This window comes from Esox lucius, chromosome 15, assembly GCF_011004845.1.
Source record: "Esox lucius isolate fEsoLuc1 chromosome 15, fEsoLuc1.pri, whole genome shotgun sequence".
In the NCBI taxonomy this organism is placed as follows: domain Eukaryota; kingdom Metazoa; phylum Chordata; class Actinopteri; order Esociformes; family Esocidae; genus Esox; species Esox lucius.
Window position 1 is genome coordinate 28,366,117 of NC_047583.1, and position 25,789 is coordinate 28,391,905.

General features: G+C 42.4%; 2 protein-coding genes across 2 annotated transcripts; both read left to right on the plus strand.

Annotated features, from left to right (window-relative positions):
* The first annotated feature begins 11,839 nt into the window (after positions 1-11,839).
* On the plus strand, positions 11,840-16,127 carry LOC105015494 (actin alpha cardiac muscle 1). The gene is made up of 7 exons (XM_010878691.2): positions 11,840-11,870; positions 12,824-12,962; positions 13,140-13,464; positions 13,555-13,716; positions 13,858-14,049; positions 15,524-15,705; positions 15,816-16,127. Exons 2-7 carry the CDS (start codon positions 12,834-12,836, stop codon positions 15,957-15,959), a joined length of 1,134 nt encoding a protein of 377 aa, XP_010876993.1. The 5' UTR covers positions 11,840-11,870; positions 12,824-12,833; the 3' UTR covers positions 15,960-16,127.
* A 5,601-nt stretch (positions 16,128-21,728) lies between these two features.
* On the plus strand, positions 21,729-24,630 carry LOC105015493 (gap junction delta-2 protein). The gene is made up of 2 exons (XM_010878690.4): positions 21,729-22,200; positions 22,612-24,630. The coding sequence occupies exons 1-2, from the start codon at positions 22,130-22,132 to the stop codon at positions 23,456-23,458; spliced, it is 918 nt and encodes a 305-aa protein (XP_010876992.1). The 5' UTR covers positions 21,729-22,129; the 3' UTR covers positions 23,459-24,630.
* Positions 24,631-25,789: the final 1,159 nt, after the last annotated feature.

Sequence of the window (25,789 nt, forward strand, 5' to 3'; positions counted from 1 at the left end):
TTTGAGGGGAAAGCTAATTTACACTGTTATACAAGCTGTACAATCACTACTTTACATGTAGCAAAGTGTCATTTCTTCAGTGTTATCACATGAAAAGATATACTGAAATATTTACAAAATTGTGAGGGGTGTACTCACTTTTGTGAGATACTGTATATGTACAGGCGTTGTACATATACAGTATGTACAAGTATCGACTTAATTTGCTCTTATTTTAATTGTGGTTATACTGTCGGAACGAGCAGGGAACCATTTGGTTAAATGTTGCAAACCTCGTTTACTCTTGCCAAGCCTTTGTACTTATCATAACTCCATGCGCAACTGGAGTTTTCACTTGTATATACACCAATCAGCCATTATGATAAAGCTGATAATCTCGTTATCTTGGCACCTGTCAGTGGGTGGGATATATTAGGCAGCAAGTAAACATTCTGTCCTCAAAGTTGATGTGTTAGAAGCGGGAGAAATGGGCAAGTGTAAGGATTTGAGTGACTTGGACAAGGGCCAAATTGTGATGGCTAGACGACTGGGTCAGAGCATCTTCAAAACTGCAGCCCTTGTGGGGTGTTCCTGGTCTGCAGTGCCTATCAAAAGTGGTCGGCAACAGGGTCATGGGCAGCCAAGGCACATTGATGCCCATGGGGAGCGAAGGCTGGCCTGTGTGGTCCAACAGACAAGCTACTGTAGCTCAAATTGCTGAAAAAGTTAATGCTGGTACTGATAGAAAGGTGTCAGAACACACAGTGCGTCGCAGTTTGTTGCATATGGGGCTGCACCCAGACCAGTCAGGGTGCTCATACTGACCCCTTTCCATTGCCGAAAGCGCCTTCAATGGGCATGTGAACATCAGAACTGGAACACGGAGCAATGGAAGAAGGTTGCCTGGTCTGATGAATCACATTTCCTTTTACATCACATGGATGGCTGGGTGCGTGTGCGTCGCTTACATGGAAAACACATGGCACCAGGATGCACTATGGGAAGGAGGCAAGCCGGCTGAGGCAGTGAAAACCTTGGGTCTTGCCATTTATGTGGATGTTACTTAGACACGTACCACCTACCTGAGCATTGTTGCAGACCATGTGTACCTTTTCATGGCAACAGTATTCCCTGATGGCATTGGCCTCTTTCAACAGGATAATGCGCCCTGCCACAAAGCAAAATGGTGGTTTGAGGAACACAACAATGATTTCAAGGTGTTGACTTTGGCTTCCAAATTCCCCAGATCTCAATCCAATCGAGCATCTGTGGGATGGCTGGACAAACAGGTCCAATCCATGGAGGCACCACTTCGCAACTTACCGGGCTTAAAGGATCTGCTGCTAACGTCTTGGTGCCAGATACCACAGCACACCTTCAGAGGTCTAATGGCGTCCATGCCTCTATGGGTCAGGGTGGTTTGGGCGGCAAAAGGAGAAACCTACACAATATTATGCAGGTGGTCATAATGTTATTGCTGATCGGTGTATTCTCAGGCCTACAGCCATGACCTACCACAGGTTTTGAGCATGCAGGTTAACTGACCTACCACAAGGAGTCACAACAAGAACAGAGTAGCTTTGTCAGACATGCCAAAGACAACACTGCCAATTTGCACCACCCTTCTTGACAAGGATTTGAAATATTTGAAATTTGCCTAATTTAATAAACTATAAATGAAGCTAACAAAGTGACGCTATAAATAAACTATAGGTTCCTTATGATCTATTATAAAAAGGGATAAGATACATAGCTTTAGTTTCTGAAAGTAAGTAAAACCTGTATGTTTGAAAATATCCTGACAATGTCTATTGTATTATAGCTTTGTTGTCCAAATACATGTAATGGGAAGTGTATTTTGGGACAGTAGACCATTGACAGATCCACCAGAGGTGTCATGCTTTCATCTTTATGTATGCAGGTGGCAGTGGTTGAGACCTGGAAGAGGTGAAAGCTGAAAAAGAATATCAGTTCAATGGGAATGCACAGAGAACACAAGGGCAGAGAGGAGATGGGGGGTTCAGATGAATGTCCTCATCTCCCTCCTCATTCCTCTCTGGCCTCCTTTTGAAAAAGTTCAGAAGTAGTTGGAGAGGAGCCGATGAGAGTGACGCACGCACAAAATGAGTTTGTACGAAATGCCTTTTTGCTTCTAAACTAATTGCATTTGCAGGACTAGATCCCAAAATACAGTATGAAGTAGAAAAAAATTAAAACCATTAAGTTAGTTGTGCATGTCTAATACATTTTACAGACAAAAGAATAACTAGCATATTGTTAATAAATGTGCAGAACAAAATTCCAGATTAAAATGGGGTGTGGTGGATTTCATATCCTGCAGTAGGATGTTCACAGAGAGGAATAGGTAAACCCCAGCTAAGTAGAATGTCTGTCTTCTTAGTGTGATTTTTTCCCCCGTTTTGTTTGGAGGTCAATGAGGCAGTGTTGAAAATCAATTGAATTAAATGTTTTGCTAAATGTGGCTTATTTGATTGAATGCAAGTTTTATAATGCTTCATTTCTAAGTGTGAGTGTATGTAGGCCACATAAAATCCTGGCAACACTGAGAAAAAATACTTGATCCGCATTTCACCGTGGACTTCGTAGTGCAGTGTGGGGTTTTCTGGGACGTACTCCTTGAACAGTGGTCAATTGGGCAGTAATTAATAAATCCCCAAATAACATTTAATACCTGAACAAGCAGAATTGTGAAATTGCATTAATGATAATAATTTCTCAACTTATTCCTTCACTTTCTAGTTGGGATTTTGTGGCCATTAGCTTATCAACTATGTGACACATGCAAGTGGCTTATGTTCTGCTTGGAAAATGGTAATAAAGTATGTTCCTCCATTCAATGACTAATGAGATTAACATCTACACATTTAATGTATTTCTGATACTATTTTGAATCTACATCTACATTGTTGTGGTGGCTACATTACCATCTTTTCACTACATCGTTTATCTGTTAAAAACGTAAGAGTCCTTGAAGAAATCTGCATATTTGGAAGGGAAGGACAATCTTAATAACTAATAACCTAATTACTAATTTACTACTTGACCACTCATATCAGTTTCCTGGTCACAGAGGAGAGAGGAAAATGCCATATAGAGGAATATTCCAACTTTTGAAGCACATAACAAAAAGTTAACTTGTAGGGAATAGTCCTTGGCCTTTAAGCAATTATTTTGATACTATTTATCATGCAGAAAGTCCCCAATCAGAATAAAAGCAAGCATAAATGCACACTGATTTAAATGAATGCAGAGCCGTAAAGGTCCAATTGGAACAGTGGGACATGTCAGTTTGAGTAATACAAATGTTTGGTACATTCCTTAAGCTTCTTTGTTGTCCCAAAAATTATTCCAATCTTATTTTGATTGATACAATGCCATGTCGTCAACTTAAAAAAATTCCTATTAGGATAATCCAAAACACTGCTGAGTGTACCCTATCCAGTCAATAAATCCAGGAGGGCTGTGCATTTGCAGATTGAAGTATTCAAATTGGATTCATGAATATTTCATATTCATTCCAAATCGCTATTTAACCTAATTTTCTCGCTCTCACAATTCAGTGATACAGACAGTGACAATAATTCTCTCGTGCTTTTTTAAATGGCAAGATCTATTCCTTGCAAGCATTTCTTAGAAAAAACATGGACCCTTCCCAAAATGATCGTGAAATATTCAGTTCCTTATGAGACCTAGTTAGGGTGCATATTTGTCTGCCAACTCTCCGCCCCAAAATCCTTGGGGCATAAAACATCTTGCCAAAAATTGCCTGATTTTAATACATTTTAAAAAGTTTCTTGTATTTTTTAGTCCTCCAGATGTCTTGGCAGGGGGTTAAGCACAGTTGACGGGGGCAGCCTAGGCTTGGAAGCCAAGCTGACAGTATCATGCTGAGAGACGGTACTTGAGAGAAAGAAGAAGAGTAAGAGGACGACAGGAAAGTAGAAAGGGTAGAGAGCAAGCGAGAGAGAGAGAGATGGAAGAGGAAAAGCGTGAGTGTAAGATGCTGAGAGAAAGACAGAGAACAGAGGGAATGAGAGAGGAAGTCTAGTGAATATTTAATTTGGGTGTGAGATAGGGGATGGAATATGCCCTGAATGACTCACTGGGAGGAGACTTGGAGGAAGTAGACAAAAGATGGCACTCAGAAATCCAAATTATTTGGGATGGGGAAAACGATATTGGCATATTGTGGTTTTAGTTTTGATATGTATTTTAGGTATAGTTTTGACAATAACACAATATTATATTTGCACTAGTTTGCTATTATTGTGCCCAAGCAGTTTTTTTTTAATTCAGTTAATTGGTTTTCAGCACTTTTTCCTGTACAGCAGATATGGCGAGCAGTTTGTTTGGAACTCCGAATTACAATAGAATTGCGACAATTGAGAAACATACCATGTCGGCATACCACGGAGAGGCAATATCATATTGTGACGTCAGAGGCAATTCCCATCCTTACAAATAACTGTCATTTTATCTTCTCACATTCTCATATATAGTGTCATAGAAAACCTCTTCATACGACTGTAAATTCATGTATAGGATACATTCGGACCACATGTGTTAATATGTGCGTATTCTATTGGTAGAAACACTATCATGCTTCAGGTAGACATTACATTTCAAGTTTGAAAGCGAGTGGTTTTGATGATATGGGGCACAAATTGGGTATGAACATGACATATTATACCATTTTTGTGGACCATCTTTGGCTCGACAGCACCATTTTTACAACAAGTTGACAAACATCTTCAAGTAGATTTTGCGTAGCCAGTTCCTATTGTGTATTCTGCCCTGTATGTGGGCTACCAATAGCTAGACCTTTACACCCAAATTCTGGGATACACCTAAATTCAATGTACTTAGCAAATAAAGAGGATTCTGAGGTGATACATTTTTCCCATTGAATGCAATGTATTTTGAAAAACGTGAACAACGTGACACTCATTTTATCCCCATGAATGCAATGTATTATGAAAAACATGTGAACCATGTGACACATTAAATCCCATTAAATGCAATGTATTATGAAAAACACATGATCATTTGTGAAGTTTGTGCTTTTGCATAGTGAAGTTTTGACCCAGGGTGATAATACACAAGATCTAATTTCCCGTTAGAAATTGACACAATAGGTGAATGACATAAATGATTCCTAGAGTAAATAAAAAATATATGTAGATAAGTGGAAACCTTTAGGAATGCATAATATAAGTTACCACATTATGTTTAAATGCTATGACAAAAGTTTAAAAGGGAAAATGGGTTTCGAACCACAACAAAACACTTTTTTGGTCAACAGCTATGGTTGTTGCTGGAGAAATTAAACTGCTTTCCAATTCAGAGACAACGGTATCAAAAAAAATAAAGGACCTTAGATTATGCAGCAATTTAACAGGTTTTTAGCTGTTGGCTTTATGACATTCAAGATGACTAACTGTTATAATAGAAAATAGAGAGGTGTTATATTTGTGATGATTTCTGTAAGACTGTATCTTTCTGCCGAATTTGAGTGTCCGCTAGAGTAGACTTTGAATTCACATTGTAGGAAATAAATAATGTGGGAAATAATATGATTTTAGGTTTTCGAGGATAATATTCTGCTTACATGTCCACGCTTTGACATGTCCAGACTCAATATACTGTAGATCATACTTTCTGATAAATGGGAGGGTTTTAATGTTTTTATGTATGAGGTCAATCTCTGTTAATTGTTTGCTGTATGTTTGTTTGTGAATTTGTGGTTGTGGCTGTGTGAATACAAAGAGAGCAAAATAATGTGTGTTTCCAACCCAAAGGGGATTTTACTTGGCATTCATACAGTTCTTCTCAGGCAGGAATCCATCTTTTTCCTATTTCCCTTTCCCCTTTCCTTTGTGTGTTGCCCCATATCATCCTCTTCTGTCAGCCTGTCTAACCGAAGGGCTAAAGCTGCCGCTGTCTTCTGCTGAAACTTACTTATGTTACTGTTCATAATATACATGCAGAATACGCTGTATGAATAAATGCTATAGGTTTACTTACGGATAGTGCAGGCTTACGAGGTGCAAAACATACAAATTTATGAGAAAAAACAAGATTTATGGAAATAAGTGCAGAATTATACATTAGGAGCCAATTTGCTTTTCCTTGACAACCTTGTTTTATCATACTTGGTTAATATATTTATACTGTTGTAGGCATGCCAGTTCTTTCATAATTAATAAAAAGGCACTGATTTAGTGAGATGCACTTGTAGTGAGGCTGTGTCTAACATTCTATCTACTGTATCACTGTTGTTTGAACAAACCTTTTTTTTAAGAAAAAACACTTTTAATGTTTTATACAAATAAAAACAAAAGCTCATCAGTTATGTTTTCTGTTCAGTGCTCTTCGTAAGCTTTTAAACACTTTAATTATATTTCACAGAATTGTGGGTTCATGTGTTGTTCAGTACATCCTCATGTCCATTGTGCCCACAAAACCTTCTACAGGTTAACAGCATAAACATTAAAAAAATTCCACAAATGTTTCATTGTGTAGTGTGTTTACAAGGGAACAATTGCATAGATCAGTAAAGTGTCCATGTTCACAAATCGCTTGACTTAAATTGTTGGACTGTCTCCCTAAGCATGCAACTGTCACTCAGGAGGGGTAGGGTCGAGCTAGCGCTTTGATACAACACTGTGAAATAACCATTATCTATGTAAAAAACGGGGGTTCAAAACTGGGGAACCCCAGTCAATTGTTGCACATGCCCTACAGTGGCTCTGAAAAGTATGCACCCCTTTGGACTTTTTCACATTTTATTCTGATCATGTTATTCTGATCAAGACAAAAAAATCAAAAATGTCAAAGTGATTATTATTTTATTTTTTTTATTGTTCTAAATTAATTAAATACTGAACAGAAAATAAACAATAATAAACCGAATTAAATCCATTTTGAATTCATGTTGTAACAATGAAATGTGTAAAAACCACAAGGGTGAATACTTTTGAAAGGCACTGTATACATTTTCTGTGATAAATGTCAGTTGCAGATTTTCAAGTTGACCTTTTCCAACATCTCTTCCAAAGACAGCTTGTAGGCTTACTGCACATGTGTGCAATAGTTGTACGCATGGCAGATCTACTGGGGGAAACTCATGTCATGAAACACATAGGTTGTACTTTTCCTAGACAGTAGTTCCAGATAGCGTTAAATAGCGTAGTTTGACTGACTAGAAAATTGTCCTGTTATAATGCTGCCTCATCTGGAAACCGGGACAGTTGTCATCAACTGTGCAGCCATATTTATTTCTACCTGAATACACAGAGGAAACGTTTCTTGGAATTGAGAAAGGGAAAAATACAACTGAGAATGTGCACCCGGTTCGAATGTTATCATTGGATTGAATGGGCGTTATCAGTGGTTATCAACCTCATAGATATGGGTTAGAAGGGGCCTGCTACGCCTACTGGTAGGCTCACAAGGCTGTTATCATCCATTTGCATGGTTAATCACGGATAAATACACGAGAAGGACAACTTAAATAGATCCAATCCCAGACAAATCCAGGTCGCTGCTACAGGTAAGACCATTAAAATGGGTTAAGGTTAGGGTAAGTCTACAGGTAAGACCATTAAAATGGGTTAGGGTTAGGGTAAGTCTACAGGTAAGACCATTAAAATGGGTTAAGGTTAGGGTAAGTCTACAGGTAAGACCATTAAAATGGGTTAGGGTTAGGGTAAGTCTACAGGTAAGACCATTAAAATGGGTTAGGGTTAGGGTAAGTCTACAGGTAAGACCATTAAAATGGGTTAGGGTTAGGGTAAGTCTACAGGTAAGACCATTAAAATGGGTTAGGGTTAGGGTAAGTCTACAAGTAAGACCATTAAAATGGGTTAGGGTTAGGGTAAGTCTACAGGTAAGACCATTAAAATGAGAGCCTTTAAACTGGGATGATTTTGTCAATACTAAATTATCTAAATACTAAATTAACCATGCGAATGGATGATAAAAGTCTTCTGAGCCTACCAGTAGGCTAGCAGGCCCCGTCTGACCCATATCTATGAGGCTGATAACCACTGATAACGCCCATTCAATCCAATGATAACATTCGAACCACCTGGAATGTGAAACATGCAACAGATTTTGCAGAAACCAAAGGTCCAACTCTATGACCGAGAAGATTTGGAAATTGGTGGTTTACTTTTGCAATTTGTAAGTGAGAATATAAAAAGACAGATAATTAATATAGGATTCTGGGTCAAACCAAAGTAAAAAATGTTGTGCCTCAATTTGATAGTCGTTTCTAGAAACACTAGTAACTGTAATGAAAACACAAGCCATTTCATTAGCAAAAAATATAGGCCGCAGATAATAGCATAAAACACAAAAGCATAATTAACTAGCCAATGTTACAGAGAACATAGAAAGCTAAATCTACACCTCATGTCTACATTCACCTCAGATCTTGTTTTTCCTCATGTCTACATTCAGCTGTTGGTTTGGAGCACAGAAATATACATATTAATGAAATATTAATGGGACAGCAACATATTTAAAAATCCAACTTTTATCGTATTACCTCTGCTAGCATTTCTGGCAAGTAGCCATCATCAGGGAAGGGTTAGGGAACCGGAGGGTTAGTGGAACGACACCGGTAAAGACAGCTGGTTTTGTATGGCAGCAATACATTTCATACAGCGGTCACTGACATTATGTGGTAACTGGTGTAATTTTACATCCATGTGTTTATTTAAAATGCAAGGTGTTTTGCCAGTAGAACTGTAGTGCAGGGGAACCCTGCACATGTGCAGTAAGAAATCTTTGGAAGAGACGTAAAATAGGTATGCTTGAAAACCCGCAACTGACATTTATCGCACAAAATGTATATTGCATATGTAACAATAATGATTAGGCTTCTCCGATTTTGTGTTTTTGCTTTGAAAGAACATTTGCTTTAGCATAGATAAATTGTTATTTCACAAAGATATATCAAGTTCTATCAAATGTATTATTTTTATGTTGAACTTAAATACATTGTGGATATTTGCCGTTGTTCCCTTTTAATGTTTTGGTCTTTTTTTGTTGTGACCTCAGAATGACCCCTTACATTCCACAAGGCATTGTGAGTGAAAGGATAATATGGTTACATAGCATGTCAATTGAACCAGTTTTGATTAACTGTTGAAACACATAAACAGGCTTCCAAAAAATGTGTCATGTCCATTGTAGTATGTGTATAATCTTTTTTTAGAATGATGTACTCTGTTGCGTCTTTAACTGCAAGGTAGTGTCTCTAAAGGAATTATTGTTATTAAATCAAATCGACCCAATTTTGCACAACAGTTTTGCCTTCATGCTTTTGAGTTCTGTCCTAAAAAATATACAGTTCCCTTTTGAGATATGTAATTAAAGAAATGATGCAGGAAATACGATGGTGTTTATTTAACCTCAATGCTACTGTTGATATTGGAGTCTTAGTATGTGAATATTTGAGCTGCTTCCAAAGTGTCTCTTCCCCCCAACCCGACACTGCCACAAGCATTTCACACCATCGGTGCCCTGCTCTTACAATCCTCTCCACATTTTCAAAGTTGTAATACCCTTCTCAACTCAGAAAGGATTTTTCAGATAGAAACGAGAATTCCTTTTAGCCAAATTAAATAGAAGACAATGTTTGAAAATGGGGGCAGAATGATGACAAAAGCAGGCCAGGCCTGTATTCATTAGGACGTAATATAAAAACAAAGAGTCACAGAGAGGGGGCGATGGCTTGGGGTCGGGTGACAGAAGCATATGATTCATGGCTCGTTGTGCCCTTTTGTGTTCCTTCTTTATGACCTCTCCGATGCTTTCAGCCAGTGTTATTTTAGAACAACTTGCTCTTTCTCTTTTTCAAGAGCACGGGCAGTGCAATTTGTCATCTGTAATGTCCTGTCTTTTTAGCACTGGCAAATCTACAAAAGTACTTCAGCACACACGCAAGCAATGGTAATCATTGAAATGTTCTTAGATTCTGATTTTTAATTATGTTTTAGAACAAACATATATTTTCAAGACATTTTCCAAGAACTAAATTATCAGTGCATCTCCATACAATAGAAATGAATGCTTACTGAATTGATCAAAAACCATTTTAGATATATTCAAGTTAATTTTGGCATATTGCCAGAATATTATAGTTATTTATAAAAACAAACGCTTGTTTTATTTAAATTTTTTCATTAACATTAAATAATACATCATGGATATGGCACTGATTATTGATTTATGCTAATAGAATCACCTAAATGTATGAGCTCCACAGTTGAAATACCTCTTATTAATGCAGTGCAGTAAGAGTAATCTACATAGTCAGGTCACACGTGTCTATACATTAAAAACTGGTTCAATTGAGTCATAGATTTCAAAATAATTTCTTCTTACTGCCTCAATAACAGACTTATCGCTCTGCTTAAAGAAAATCCAGATTTGTCGGTTTTGGAATGTCTGTTCCTGACAATGTCAAGCAGCTGCTGTCACCAGCTGTGGTACAAGTGGTCTAAGATTTGTTGCTTCACTTTTTCACGTCATCTTACTCTTAATAGTTATTGTCTGGGATTGTTCTACTGTACCAAATAACAAGATTAGCAAAACAAGTAAATGTTTATTTTGATTTGACAGGAAAGTAAAATGTTCCCATGCACTTCTGCTCAATATAATTTACAGAGGGACGTATTGTGTTTTATCTTTGGAAGCTATTAAATTATTGATATTGATATTTTGCTAAGCATTTGTTGTAAGAAATATGCTATATAAATACAGTTTCATTGATTCACTGTCATAGTAGCCTACAAGTGTATCACCAGGAACTGTTTATCATTCTTACAATCAATGAACTAATCAATAAATAATTGCCGTTTGTTTAATTTCCATTAAGAATATTATAAATAGAGCAATGTTCAGGAAGTTGCATTCACAGGACGTATGTATTCAATGACAATATGGAATCAATGACTTTGCTGTCTGTAATTGATAGGCTGTTTATTTCAGTCATGGTCTTCTATACTGGTATTTGACATTTGTTGGAAACGATGTGCGTAGCCTATTGTCCATGGTCTAGCTGCCTGGTCATTCCTCAAATGCAGGGCATTTTCTGTCTCAGGGAAATGTACTAAAGTATGGATTTTAACAAAATCTAAATAAATGTAAGGCTGTCCATTACCTTAGTAAACATGAAATCATAGAACTTAAAAGGTAATTTTATTCATTTTTAACTTTTAAGTGGATGTATGCATTTTTGCCTGTGTTATCACCGGTCTGTGTTATCAACTTCTATGTGAAATAAGCTATGAAATATTTATAACATAAATCTGTCATCAAGATATTTTTTATGATTATTGTATTTATTTACTTTTATATATATTTTATATAACATTTTGTACTATGTTAGTGTGTAGTAACTATCTTTAAAAAATCACATGCACATGTCCACCTGGTTTAGAATTTTTGGATTAATTGACTAAATGGAATAATACACCTTACCAGAATTTAAGTGGCATATCCTGATCAGTATATCTCTTTTCCTTCTAAAAGTTGAACGTTTCCTATTTCTACTCAAATTAAACACAAGAAAAACCTATGACTCCTAAAAGCCACTGCATTCTAGGAATGACCCTGCTCCCCCCCCCCCTCCCTCCCTATATGGGTCGCGGGCACAGATGCGCGCGGGGGACTCTCCTCACCATTCCATTAATGGGCTCACGCTTGTCAATGGTGCAGGAGATACCAAATAAGGACAAGGTGGTGCACTTCTTCCCCCCCGGGGGTCTCGCGGCCCACTCAGACAGTATAAATCAGTGTGTCCTCACAGCTCCTAACCCTGTTTTTACACTCTAGGTCCAGGGCACGGTGCTAAACTGGTGAGTAGCTGGATTGACATCAGCTCTTCCTTCTGAGTCAAGAGTGAGAAGAAATGTGGGACTATGCTAACCTGATTGGCAAGCTTTCTCAATGGAATGCTCTCCATCGCAACTAATCACTTTAACTAGAACTGTGTAATAGATATTTTCCCCAAACACTAACATGTCTTTTAACAGTTTTTACTCAATCCCATATGGTGTTTTCCGGATGTTGGCTATTTTATCCTTGTTTACAGACCCCAGATAATAGATGATGATGTTGGATTAAGCTACTAATTGGTGGATTGCCGATTGAAATTAAAATGTTGAGGGAATGCGTTGTTCTCTCAAAAAGACTCCCTTATTGCTGATTTACAGAAAAGGGAAAAATGTTAAACAAGGCTAGGATTTATGCAATGTCTTATATTTTCAATAAGGCCCCAAGAGATGTTGGATATTGGATGGACTGTTTTTATGCACGACCCAATGCAGAGTGCCAGGGTACAGCTATTTGCCGTAGTGTAGTGGACATACCACCAACATCTGCAGTGCTTATTTGCTATTACAAACTTGTTATCAATTTAATTAAATCTGTGAAAGTTATTTTGGAATCCTACCTGTTGTATACAGGACTCAAAAATACTTTTGAACTTTATACATCCCTGTATGATTGGCATAAAGTTGTAGTGTGCAATATATGTTCAATTGAATTAGACCCAAGATTATAATATCTACATCCACATCATATTTCAACTGATAAAATAAATAAAATAAATAATTATAAAATAACCCATTAACTCTTTTATGAGTAAATTAGTTTTATGAGTAAAAGAGTATGAGTTGCTTTACATACATGATTACTAGCTTATTTGATTGGAGCATACTGCATCCAACACCAGAGTATGGAATTTTATTATGCCGATTAATTAATAGCTGAATTCTGAGTGATAGTATTATTCTACTGGTACTGTCAGAGCTGACACCATGTGCGACGATGAAGAGACTACCGCTCTGGTGTGCGACAACGGCTCTGGCCTGGTAAAGGCTGGCTTCGCCGGAGATGATGCACCGCGCGCTGTTTTCCCCTCCATTGTGGGTCGCCCACGTCACCAGGTACGGTAGGCTACTGCTGTGTGATAACGGGAAACGTTCTCAGCTAAAGAAAATGGTGGGGTTATTATTGTCTGTAAGATTACAGCAGAACTATGGAACCTTGGCCAGCTGTGTGAGGTGGACATGTGAGGCCATGTGATATCCCACTGATTCAGGGCTATCTTTGGGTTTTCCCAGGGCGTAATGGTCGGTATGGGTCAGAAAGACTCCTATGTTGGAGACGAGGCCCAGAGCAAAAGAGGTATCCTGACTCTGAAGTACCCCATCGAGCACGGTATCATCACCAACTGGGACGACATGGAGAAGATCTGGCACCACACCTTCTACAACGAGCTGCGCGTGGCTCCCGAGGAGCACCCTACCCTGTTGACCGAGGCCCCCCTCAACCCCAAGGCCAACAGGGAGAAGATGACCCAGATCATGTTCGAGACGTTCAACGTACCCGCCATGTACGTGGCCATTCAGGCTGTGCTGTCCCTTTACGCTTCCGGACGTACCACAGGTGAGCCGCGATGAGTGAATACAAAGTCCTCAGTCGTGGCAGCCGGGGGAAGACTTATTCAATGCTAACATGTTGGTAACACTCTTCAAGGTATCGTGCTGGACTCGGGTGACGGTGTGACCCACAACGTGCCCATCTATGAGGGTTACGCTCTTCCTCACGCCATCATGCGCCTTGATCTGGCCGGTCGCGACCTCACAGACTACCTCATGAAAATCCTGACTGAGCGTGGCTACTCTTTTGTTACTACCGGTAACTAATGGGATGTGATATGTACAGCTTGACAAAGGCAATATTAGCCAGATGAGGGAAAAGTATAAACGTGAAAAAATATGACAAATGTTAACTTACGTTTATCAATATTTATATGAAAAGCCACTTGAAACCCCACAGCTGAGCGTGAGATTGTGCGTGACATCAAAGAGAAGTTGTGCTACGTGGCGCTGGACTTTGAGAATGAGATGGCCACCGCTGCCTCCTCGTCCTCCTTGGAGAAGAGCTACGAGCTGCCTGACGGACAGGTCATCACCATCGGTAACGAGAGGTTCCGTTGTCCGGAGACACTCTTCCAGCCGTCCTTCATTGGTAAGTATTACTGGTCTAGTACACAGATCTGTTCAGTGAAAATAACTAAAGAGTAACGTGAAACTGTTGTGAATTAGTGAGACTTTGTAAAAGAATCTCTGTAACATAGGGTAACATTGCTTGTGTGTATTTTCACGAAGCAGGATCAATTAATTATCCTGATGTCCATACAAGGATAACTAAATCCGTATTTGGATTCAAATTTAATTAATAACCAGAACATTTAAATCATAGACTGTTCTGTGTATTCATTGAAGTTTGCTGGCTTAGTTAACTTAAAGATAGCCTAGTGCTTTTGAAATACAGTTCCCCATGTGGGTGTCCCTTTGGTTGATGCCTGGCAATGTGGGTGGATTGATTTCCTGCCTGTTGGGCCCTGTCCGGGGCCTCCCCCGGGTAGGGCCACAGTGTTGCTGGACCCCCCCGTCTCAGTTCCAAGGTCTTACGCTGCTATACTATTGTGCTGGGGGATTGGGTCAGTTCTCCTTCCCCACAAAGTTCTCCTTCTCCACTATAAATCGTTGTTGATATGATTAATGCATTTTCTGAATTTTCCCACTCTTCTCCCATTAAAAACTTTAGGAGGACATGAGGTCCTGGTCCACACCTGCGGATTACCTGGTTTGGGCGGCCCATTGCTGTCTTTGTCCTTGTCCACCTGGTCATACTTCTGACCTAGTCTAATTTTAAATGGACTCTGGATTTAGCCCAGATAAATGTATTAATTATTCCAATTGGACTCTTTATATCTCATCCGGCACAGCCAGAAGAGGACTGGTCACCCCTCTGAGCCTGGGTCCTCTCTAGGTTTCTTCCTAAAATTCAGCCTTCTTAGGGAGTTTTTCCTTGCCACTGAAATTCAACACTACGGTCACAATGGTGTTGCGGGAGCAAGGAACCAGGTGCAGGCAGAGGTAGTCGGTGTAGTTCTTAATTAAAGAAACAAACAAACACTGAGCACAACAAAACACACAAAAGCGGTAAACAAACCTCTAAAGAAACTTACATTTAATGGCAACACAAACAAAGCCATCCACTGACGACGACGACAATGATCCACAATGTGGGGAGCAGAGGGGAAACATTTAAACACATACAAACCATACAAATTGGGACCTGGTGTGAAAGATTGAAAACATGTGACAGTCCGGGATGTGTTCGTGAGTGATGGGAAACTGAAGGTGCACGGAACGGTGGCGCTGCTGCTCACCTAACCGTGACAACTACAGTTGAATCCTTGGCGTTTAAGGCCGGGTGTCTCTGTAAAAGCACTTTGTGACAACTGCTGTTGTAAAAAGGGCTTTATAAATAAATTTGATTTATTGATTGAAGCTGAACAGCTTATCTACCATATTATAAGTGTGAGCAGCCAACTGTCTGTCTGTTTTTCCAGTTGATGGCCAGTAGAAGTTTAACCATTTACTAAGAAAGGGCTGGCTCAAACTGAGAAAGTTCATTATCCTTTGGTGAACAGGTATGGAATCTGCCGGCATTCATGAAACAACCTACAACAGCATCATGAAGTGCGACATTGACATCCGTAAGGACCTGTATGCCAACAACGTCCTTTCGGGCGGCACCACAATGTACCCTGGTATTGCAGACCGCATGCAGAAGGAGATCACCGCCCTGGCCCCCAGCACCATGAAGATCAAGGTGACATGGGTTTAGATTGTAGCTACAGATTGTAGCTTTGACAATCCAAACATAAATGTAACCAAACATGGTGCTGTTGGACCTTTGGCCACTAATCGACTTGTTTGTAGATCATTGCTCCCCCTGAGAGGAAGTACTCCGTGTGGATCGGCGGCTCCATCCTGGCCTCCCTCTCCACCTTCCAGCAGATGTGGATCAGCAAGCAGGAATATGACGAGGCTGGCCCCTCCATCGTCCACCGGAAGTGCTTCTAATTGCTTCGCCCCTCCATCTCCTTCACCTCACAATACCGCCTGCTTCCCAGTCTCAGGTCCAGGCAAAGGCAAACGTTCATGTATTGTCTTCTTGGACTGGTTTGTTTACACTCAAGCGCAATGAATATGTTGATTTGTATAGGTTTATAAATAAATGAGACCCTGGGACCGACAACACATCGTTCTGTGTCTCATTGAGGCTTGAAATGCAACTCAATTATCCCCATGACCTTAAACCACCAACATCTTCATCATTCAAAATAATGTCTTATATTTTACAGAGCATCCCCTACTCCTCAACTCCATCTCCCATTCCCTTTCCGCCCCCCTCCCCCACACGCACAAACCGTCACGTGGGATAAGCCATGTTTTTATCCATTAACCATGTCTGTCACTTGAGCCCTCCCTCTAGTCCATGTGCTCAAGATCAGGTAGAAAGGTACATTTGCACTGCCTCTGGAAAGGGTTCCAACCCTTGCTCTTTTTCCATATCTTGTTGTGTTACAGACTTAATTTAAAACGGATTAAGAAAATGTTCCATCAATCTACACCTAAAACCCCATAATGACCAAGACAAAACAAGTTTTTAGAAATTGGTGCCAAAAAAAACTAAGCTATCTTATGTGCATTTGAATTCAGGCACTGTACTCAGTACTGTACTTTGTAGAATCACCTTTGGCAGTGACGGCTTCATCTTCGTATGCCTCTACCAGCTTTGTACTCCTGGATTTGGGCAGTTTCTCCTAATCTTCTTTGTAGATCTCTCAAGCTGTATCAGACTGGATGGGGAGTGAACTGTGATCTTCAGGTCTCCCCACAGTCGTTCAATGGTGTTCCAGTATGGCTTTGGCTGAACAATTCAAGGAAATTCACAGACTTGTCCTGAAGCTAGTCTAGTGTTGTCATGCTAAAAGATTAATATTCTCCCCTGTCTGAAGTGCTGTCAATTCTGGGTCAGAATTCCCTCAGTCCTGACAAGTCTCCCAGATGTTCATCATTCCCTCAGTCCTGACAAGTCTCCAAGCTGTTCATCATTCCCACAGTCCTGACAAATCTCCCAGGTGCTGAATCTGAGAAGAATCCTACCACCATGCTTCACCCTCTGCTTCACCACTTAGTGGTACCTTGTTTTCACCAGATGTAGCGCTTGGCATTCAGGCTTATTAGCTTGATTTTGGTCTCATCAGACCAGATTATATTGTTTCTCATGTTCTCAGAGTCCTTCAGGCTGCATGTTATGTGCCTTTCACTACTGAGTAGCTTCTGTTTTGCCACTTTACTATAAAGGCCAGATTGATGGAGTCCTGCAGTGATGGCTGAAAAACTAAGAAGCTCTGTGGTCATTGGTTTCTTGGTCACCTCCCTAACCAAGGCACTCTTTGCCCAGTTACTTAGTTTGGCTAGACAGCCAAGTCTGGGAAGTGTTTTGGTGGTTCCAAACATCTTCCATTCATAACAACTGAGCCCATTACGCTTTAGCAATTTATTCAATTTATTCTGAGGGGACTGTGATTAGATTGAAAAAATATACTCCATCTTCTTCTTCTTCTTCTTCTTCCGCTTATCCGGGGCCGGGTCGCGGGGGCAGCAGTCTAAGCAGGGATGCCCAGACTTCCCTCTCCCCAGACACTTCCTCTAGCTCTTCCGGGGGGACACCGAGGCGTTCCCAGGCCAGCCGGGAGACATAGTCCCTCCAGCGTGTCCTAGGTCTTCCCCGGGGTCTCCTCCCGGTGGGACGGGACCGGAACACCTTCCCAGGAAGGCGTTCCGGAGGCATCCGAAAAAGATGCCCAAGCCACCTCAGCTGACCCCTCTCGATGTGGAGGAGCAGTGGCTCTACTCTGAGCTCCTCCCGGGTGACCGAGCTTCTCACCCTATCTCTAAGGGATCGCCCAGCCACCCTGCGGAGAAAACTCATTTCGGCCGCCTGTATCCGGGATCTTGTCCTTTCGGTCATGACCCAAAGCTCATGACCATAGGTGAGAGTAGGAACGTAGATTGACTGGTAAATCGAGAGCTTCGCCTTGCGGCTCAGCTCTTTCTTCACCACGACAGACCGATACATCGACTGCATTACTGCAGAAGCTGCACCGATCCGTCTGTCAATCTCCCGTTCCATCCTTCCCTCACTCGTGAACAAGACCCCTAGATACTTAAACTCCTCCACTTGAGGCAGGCACTCTCCACCAACCTGAAGTGGGCAAGCCACCCTTTTCCGACTGAGGACCATGGCCTCGGATTTGGAGGTACTGATTTTCATCCCCACCGCTTCACACTCGGCTGCAAACCGTCCCAGTGCATGCTGAAGGTCCTGGTTAGAAGGGGCCAACACGACAACATCATCTGCAAAGAGCAGAGACGAAATCGTGTGGTCCCCAAACCTGACACCCTCCGGCCCCTGGCTGCGCCTAGAAATTCTGTCCATAAAAATTACAAACAGAACCGGTGACAAAGGGCAGCCCTGCCGGAGTCCAACATGCACTGGGAACAAGTCTGACTTACTGCCGGCAATGCGGACCAAGCTCCTGCTTCGGTTGTATAGGGACCTGACAGCCCTTAGCAAAGGACCCAGGACCCCATATTCCCCAAGCACCCTCCACAAGATGCCGCGAGGTACACAGTCGAATGCCTTCTCCAAATCCACAAAACACATGTGGATTGGTTGGGCAAACTCCCATGAACCCTCCAACACCCCGTAGAGGGTATAGAGCTGGTCCAGTGTTCCACGGCCCGGACGAAAACCACACTGTTCCTCCTGAATCTGAGGTTCTACTATCGGCCGTATTCTCCTCTCCAGAACCCTGGCATAGACTTTCCCGGGCAGGCTGAGAAGTGTGATCCCCCTATAGTTGGAACACACCCTCCGGTCCCCCTTCTTAAAAAGAGGGACCACCACCCCGGTCTGCCATCCCAGAGGCACTGTCCCCGACCGCCACGCGATGTTGCACAGGCGTGTCAACCAAGACAGCCCCACAACATCCAGAGACTTGAGGTACTCAGGGCGGATCTCATCCACCCCCGGTGCCTTGCCACCGAGGAGTTTCTTGACCACCTCAGTGACTTCAGCCCGGGTGATGGACGAGTCCACCTCTGAGCCCTCATCCTCTGCTTCCTCAATGGAAGAAGTGACAGCGGGATTGAGGAGATCCTCGAAGTACTCCTTCCACCGCCCAACGACATCCTCAGTTGAGGTCAACAGCTGCCCACCTCTACTGTAAACAGCGTTGGTAGGGCACTGTTTCCCTCTCCTGAGGCGCCGGATGGTTTGCCAGAATCTCTTCGAGGCCAGCCGATAGTCCTTCTCCATGGCCTCACCGAACTCCTCCCAGGCCCGAGTTTTTGCCTCCACAACCACCCGGGCTGCAGCCCGCTTGGCCTGTCGGTACCCGTCAGCTGCCTCAGGAGTCCCACAAGCCAACCAGGCCTGATAGGACTCCTTCTTCAGCTTGACGGCATCCCTTACTTCCGGTGTCCACCACCGGGTTCGGGGATTGCCGCCTCGACAGGCACCGGAGACCTTACGGCCACAGCTCCGAGCGGCCGCTTCGACAATGGCGGTGGAGAACATGGTCCACTCGGACTCAATATCTCCAACCTCCCTCGGGATCCAGTCGAAGCTCTGCCGGAGGTGGGAGTTAAAGATCTCTCTGACAGGAGACTCGGCCAGACGTTCCCAGCAGACCCTTACAGTACGCTTGGGCCTGCCGAGTCTGTCCAGCTTCCTCCCCCGCCATCGGATCCAACTCACCACCAGGTGGTGATCAGTTGACAGCTCCGCCCCTCTCTTCACCCGAGTGTCCAAGACATACGGCCGCAGGTCAGATGAGACGACAACAAAGTCAATCATCGACCTGCGGCCTAGGGTGTCCTGGTGCCACGTGCACTGATGGACACCCTTATGCTTGAACATGGTGTTCGTTATGGACAAACTGTGACTAGCACAGAAGTCCAATAACTGAACACCACTCGGGTTCAGATCAGGGGGGCCGTTCCTCCCAATCACGCCCCTCCAGGTGTCACTGTCGTTGCCCACGTGGGCGTTGAAGTCCCCCAGTAGAACAATAGAGTCCCCAGTCGGAGCACTTTCCAGCACCCCTCCCAGAGACTCCAAGAAGGTCGGGTACTCTGCACTGCCGTTCGGCCCGTAGGCACAAACAACAGTGAGAGACCTATCCCCGACCCGTAGGCGCAGGGAAACGACCCTCTCGTTCACCGGGGTAAACTCCAACACATGGCGGCAGAGCTGGGGAGCTATGAGCAAACCCACACCAGCCCGCCGCCTCTCACCATGGGCAACTCCAGAGTGGTGAAGAGTCCATCCTCTCTCAAGGAGTGTGGTTCCAGAGCCCAAGCCGTGCGTAGAGGTGATCCCGACTACCTCTAATCGGAACCTCTCAACCTCACGCACTAACTCAGGCTCCTTCCCCGCCAGCGAGGTGACATTCCACGTCCCTAGAGCCAGTTTCCGTGTCCAGAGATCGGGTTGTCTAGGCCCCTGCCTTCGACTGCCGCCCGATCCTCTTTGCACCGGCCCCTTATGGTCCCTCCTGTGGGTGGTGAGCCCACGGGAGGGCGGCCCCACGTCACCCGTTCGGGCTGAGCCCGGCCGGGCCCCATGGGGGAAGGCCCGGCCACCAGGCGCTCGCATTCGAGCCCCAACCCCGGGCCTGGCTCCGGGGTGGGGCCCCGGCTGCACCATACCGGGCGACGTCACGGTACTCAAAATTTTATTCTTCATTAAGGGGTTTTGAACCGCTCTTAGTCTGACCCGTCGCCTAAGACCTGTTTGCCTTGGGAGACCCTACCAGGGGCATATAGCCCCAGACAACATAGCTCCTAGGGTCACTCGGGTACTCAAACCCCTCCACCACGTTAAGGTGGCAGTTCTTGGAGGGGGAAAAAATATACATTTCATCAAAATATACATTTCATCAATTATAAGTCTATAACACAACTAAATGTGGAGGAAGTGAGATGGCCCACATACCTTTTGAAACACTATATAGATAGGATTAATATCAATATTTAACACAGTTTTCAAACAGTTATGTGAAAATACAATTCATTATTCAAATTAAAAGTCTGATTGGCCTAAAACTAATTTCAAATAATTGGAGGTATCATTAACAAATAGTTATCATTCAGAAAGTGTGTCTCTTGAAATTATAATATTTAGTAGCCCTATGTATACACGCCCCATGCTCAGAAATAGCTCATCATATCTAACAGCGGACTAGGGCGGAAACAGATATTTTGATTGTTTTTTTGTTTTTTAACCTCCCACATACGCAAGCAACCCCTCAAATCGATTAGACACTTCAATGCAACTTTTACTTTCAATTAATCACAGTATATCCACAGCATTATCTATATCCTGCGGCGAAAATAATAGCTTCAGAACGTGCACTGACATCGGCACTCAAGGACAGATGCTTTATGTCAGGCATTTTCACGATAACAATAAAAACTGCAACAACTGTATGCCATAAAAGTGGCACCGGAAAAATATCAGGGCGCCATGTCTTGACCTGCGGGCTTAGGACACGGCGCATTTACAACCCCTCTCCCTCTATAACACTGAGCACGCAACCGGTTACAATTCGATCTGGCTCAGCAGTTTTGATGTGTTGTGAACTAGAAACACGCCGGTGCATTGAACTTATCACTAATCATTTTATCAGAGCTTAGTCTTGTCCGCGGTCCCCAGGTTGCATTCGTCGAATATTGAAAATGAGAAACCCTGGTATTTTGGCAGCGCTCCACCAACCTGTCTGCGCGTGACGCAGGGAGGGGACTACTTAAAGGCGGATTAACACTGGCAAGACATTAAATCCAACCTCCCTCCATCCAGACACAGCGCACGAGCCATCAACCTGAACTGGAGATCGAAAATAGGAGGGCTTATAGTAATCAGCCCTTCAGATTCTCCAAGACGACGAGAAAGTGTAGCAGCGTTGCACGAGCCGTTGGTCCAAAGCAAATAATAATTTTGCGTCGCGCGCAAGGGAGGAGGGCAGGAACAGCTGCGGGCTCGTAATCAATGCATTTGCCAGATAACCTCGGAGCCTCTGGGGAGTGACAACAACCAGAAACCCGGGGAAATATTTTCCACATTTGGTTGGAGTTCGTGCAGGGTGCCGTGGGCTCTCGCCTTCTCCGGATGAACAACAATGGGGGAATGGACCATACTAGAGAGGCTCCTGGAGGCTGCTGTCCAGCAGCACTCCACTATGATAGGGAGGTAAGAGACAAAATGTCAACTGTAATAACTACAGATGTGCATTTTTTAATGGCTGTTGGTGCTAGAATGGGTGGCTGTGCCGTGCTATGAGTAGCAGAGACTAGGCGATATTGCCTGCTCCGCTTAAACACAAATACTGATTAATGTCAATAAGTAAGTAATCCAGAAGACACAAAAATATCCCAAAATTGTGCTTTGACACGAATTAAACTAAGCACAACACATATAACATACTAACCGCCTTCCTAAGAGCGAGCCTAGCGTGACCCGAGCAAAGACCGTTCGTTTCAGCACTGGACAGCTCCCAAACATGCGCCTACTTACACTGTAGTCAGGTCAATCTGCAGGCGGGCTAAATGAAAATAATTTATAGACTTTATATTGATGCTTTGTTTTTTTGTTTGTTTTTAGGATCCTACTTACTGTCGTGGTGATCTTCCGGATTCTAATAGTAGCAATAGTTGGAGAGACAGTCTATGATGACGAGCAAACAATGTTTGTTTGTAATACATTACAACCCGGCTGCAACCAGGCTTGCTACGACAAGGCATTCCCAATTTCACACATTCGATTTTGGGTATTCCAGATCATAATGGTATGCACCCCGAGTTTATGTTTTATTACATACTCCGTGCATCAGTCGGCGAAACAGAAGGAGCGACGGTACTCCACGGTGTTTTTGACCCTGGATAAGGATCAAGATTCAATGAAACGAGACGACAGCAAGAAGATTAAAAACACCATTGTGAATGGAGTACTTCAAAACACAGATAACTCCACCAAAGAAGCCGAACCAGACTGTTTGGAAGTCAAAGAGATCCCCAATTCAGCCATGAGAACTACTGGGAAGTCGAAAATGAGGCGGCAAGAGGGTATCTCGAGATTTTACATCATTCAAGTGGTTTTCAGAAACGCGCTGGAAATTGGGTTTTTAGTGGGTCAATATTTCTTGTACGGATTCAACGTCCCGTCGGTTTACGAATGTGATCGATACCCCTGTATAAAAGATGTCGAATGCTATGTTTCCAGACCCACAGAGAAGACCGTGTTTCTAGTCTTCATGTTCGCAGTCAGTGGCTTTTGTGTGTTGCTGAATCTGGCAGAACTCAATCATTTGGGGTGGAAGAAAATCAAAACGGCCGTGCGAGGAGTGCAGGCAAGAAGAAAGTCAATATATGAAATTAGAAATAAGGACTTGCCCCGAATGAGTGTGCCTAATTTCGGTCGCACTCAATCCAGTGACTCTGCTTATGTTTAGCATATGGAGAGAGTTAAAGATGGGACCATGTGTGATTTGTAAAGATTAAACAAAGCTAAACACCGGGTGGACAGCTCCTCACGCCACATCCGTTTAATGACTTAAAAGAGTGGGATGATTTTTGATTTGTCTTTTAAGGACTCCAGTAGCAAACGTGGATCACACGTTTGTTAACTTATTTATTACATTGCACTGATGCAACTTTTTAGTAAAGTTTATACTCTGTAAAGCGCTAAATATAGATCATGTCATGTGTTCACGTATTTACTCTTTGTGGGCTGATCTACTGTACTTGAAGAGAGTAAATGCAAATTGCACTAAGAGGTGAACACCGGGCAGCCAAACCTAACCCGATACGTGCTACTGAAGGTGTTTAAAAATAATTCAACCAGTTTTTAACACCGACCTATTTAAGCGAAACAATATACTAGTTATGTGTTCGACGGGGAATCGAATCTCCAGATGTATTTCGGCATATGCCTAAATATATACATACATTGTGATGGATCAACCTAATTTAAATACATTTGCATCATTCATCTTTTTTGTTGCCTATGTTCGCACCACTGACCTTAACGTATGTAATCATTCCATTGCTATAGCCTATAGCTGACTTGCAAAACAGTATCTGGTGGATTTGCTGCAACGCTAACGTCTGTGACTTCCTTAATTTATACACCAAAGCGCCCACTGCTTTCATTTGTGAAAAGTGTTTTCTTGCTTTCGTGTAATCAAGTGCCATACTTGTACATAAACATATATGTATACATATAAATATATAAATATAAATATATAATAGTATTCATCATGAAAGCTAATTCCCTGCTTGAATTATGCTAAATGCCGCCCAATTATTTTGCTTTAAATGTATTTGTTGTGATTTAAATGAAAGGATATAAATATACATTTATTCTCTTTTATTTTGCAAATGACTGGAAAATAAATAAAGTGCTAGTCTTTTTATATAATAGACGAAAGTGTTTCTCCACAATCACAATTGATCCTTACTCAAAAATAGCACAAAATGACATTTTCAACAATCTAGAATGGGCAATAAGTATCTGCTCTGGTGCTACGGTTTTTCACAGAATGGTTTTCAATGTAACCAAAATAAACCTGAAAAAAAACCTTTTCTGTTGAAAAATAAAAGTGGGATTCATGTACACCAGAAACGTGTGAGGTGCAATACTTTTCTGTCCGAAAGCTGAAATGGAATGTGAGAACATTAGAATGATCCTATATTCACCCTGTCCAGAGCATGGCATGGTTTAGTGGAAAGACAATGTTTGCCACACCCATGTTGTTCCATCCAATGAGAAACCCCAATGAGCCTCCCTTTTATGTTGTCAGTATCTGTAACCATGTGGGTGTGCTGTAATGGAAATCAAAGGAGATTATGCTTCCAGAGACCAACATCAATACTACATGTCCCACAACAATTACCAGATGCAGTTCTGATGCATTCTGACATACGTGTGCTGTGTTGTCCAAGTCAGATCCTAACTGACTATGACTGTTCACAAGGTGTAGATACTGTTACTGACTACACGACCTTGACCAGAAAACTATTGGCCTGGACAGGAATGATCAAGACCTGATCTTCATCGATAGAGGACACGTTTCCGAATGTTATCAAGTAAAAGGGAAAGAAATGTTGAAAAAAGATGTTCGGAATCTCACAACCACCCTCCAGAGAGAGCCAGCTGTCCATCAAGGCTCATCCGAGGGAGGGTCCTAGATTCTGCCTAAACCATGATGACTTGGCAAAGCCCAGGAAAATCGAAGAGTTGTGCATCTATTTCAGACTCAGCAGGGTTGTGAAAATCCTCCCCGACTTGAGAACTCCGGAAAAAAGGAGTGCAGTTTGTCTTCTTGACCTGATGCAATGCAGTGGCTCACCTTTCTTTACTCCCTCTTTCTCATCTCTCCCGTTCTCCCCCATCACCCTCCACTATCTCTTGCTCTAGTTTCCACTCCCTTCATTCTCTCTTGGATATCTTCCATTCAAATGATTGTACAGGCCATTCTGTTTTTGCGACAGAAGTGTTCAATTCCACACAGCCGTTATCAACGCAGGTCCCAGTTGGAGAAGGCTGTAAGGGTGTTTTCACTGTACATAATGTGTATATTTACTGTACATTGCTCTGATGCTGTACTAGTGGTTTCCATGCAATGTTCATCCTGATAGTTTCATGGCTACTTCGAAATGCCAAAATGATTGGGTTTTGTATGAATGCAATTATGCATGCAGTGATGCATTTTACGTGGCGTGAGTGTTGGACGGCTTGGTTTAATATTACGTGGTACTTGTGCTGCTCTTTTCCTGGGTGT

Bases quoted from the DNA above. Each gene is read 5' to 3' on its own strand.
- LOC105015494 (XM_010878691.2), top strand. From the start codon at position 12,834: ATGTGCGACGATGAAGAGACTACCGCTCTGGTGTGCGACAACGGCTCT. The intron at 12,963-13,139 runs GTACGGTAGGCT...GGGTTTTCCCAG, and splicing joins TGGGTCGCCCACGTCACCAG to GGCGTAATGGTCGGTATGGG. The intron at 13,717-13,857 runs GTAACTAATGGG...GAAACCCCACAG, and splicing joins CTACTCTTTTGTTACTACCG to CTGAGCGTGAGATTGTGCGT.
- LOC105015493 (XM_010878690.4), top strand. From the start codon at position 22,130: ATGGGGGAATGGACCATACTAGAGAGGCTCCTGGAGGCTGCTGTCCAG. The intron at 22,201-22,611 runs GTAAGAGACAAA...GTTTGTTTTTAG, and splicing joins CACTCCACTATGATAGGGAG to GATCCTACTTACTGTCGTGG.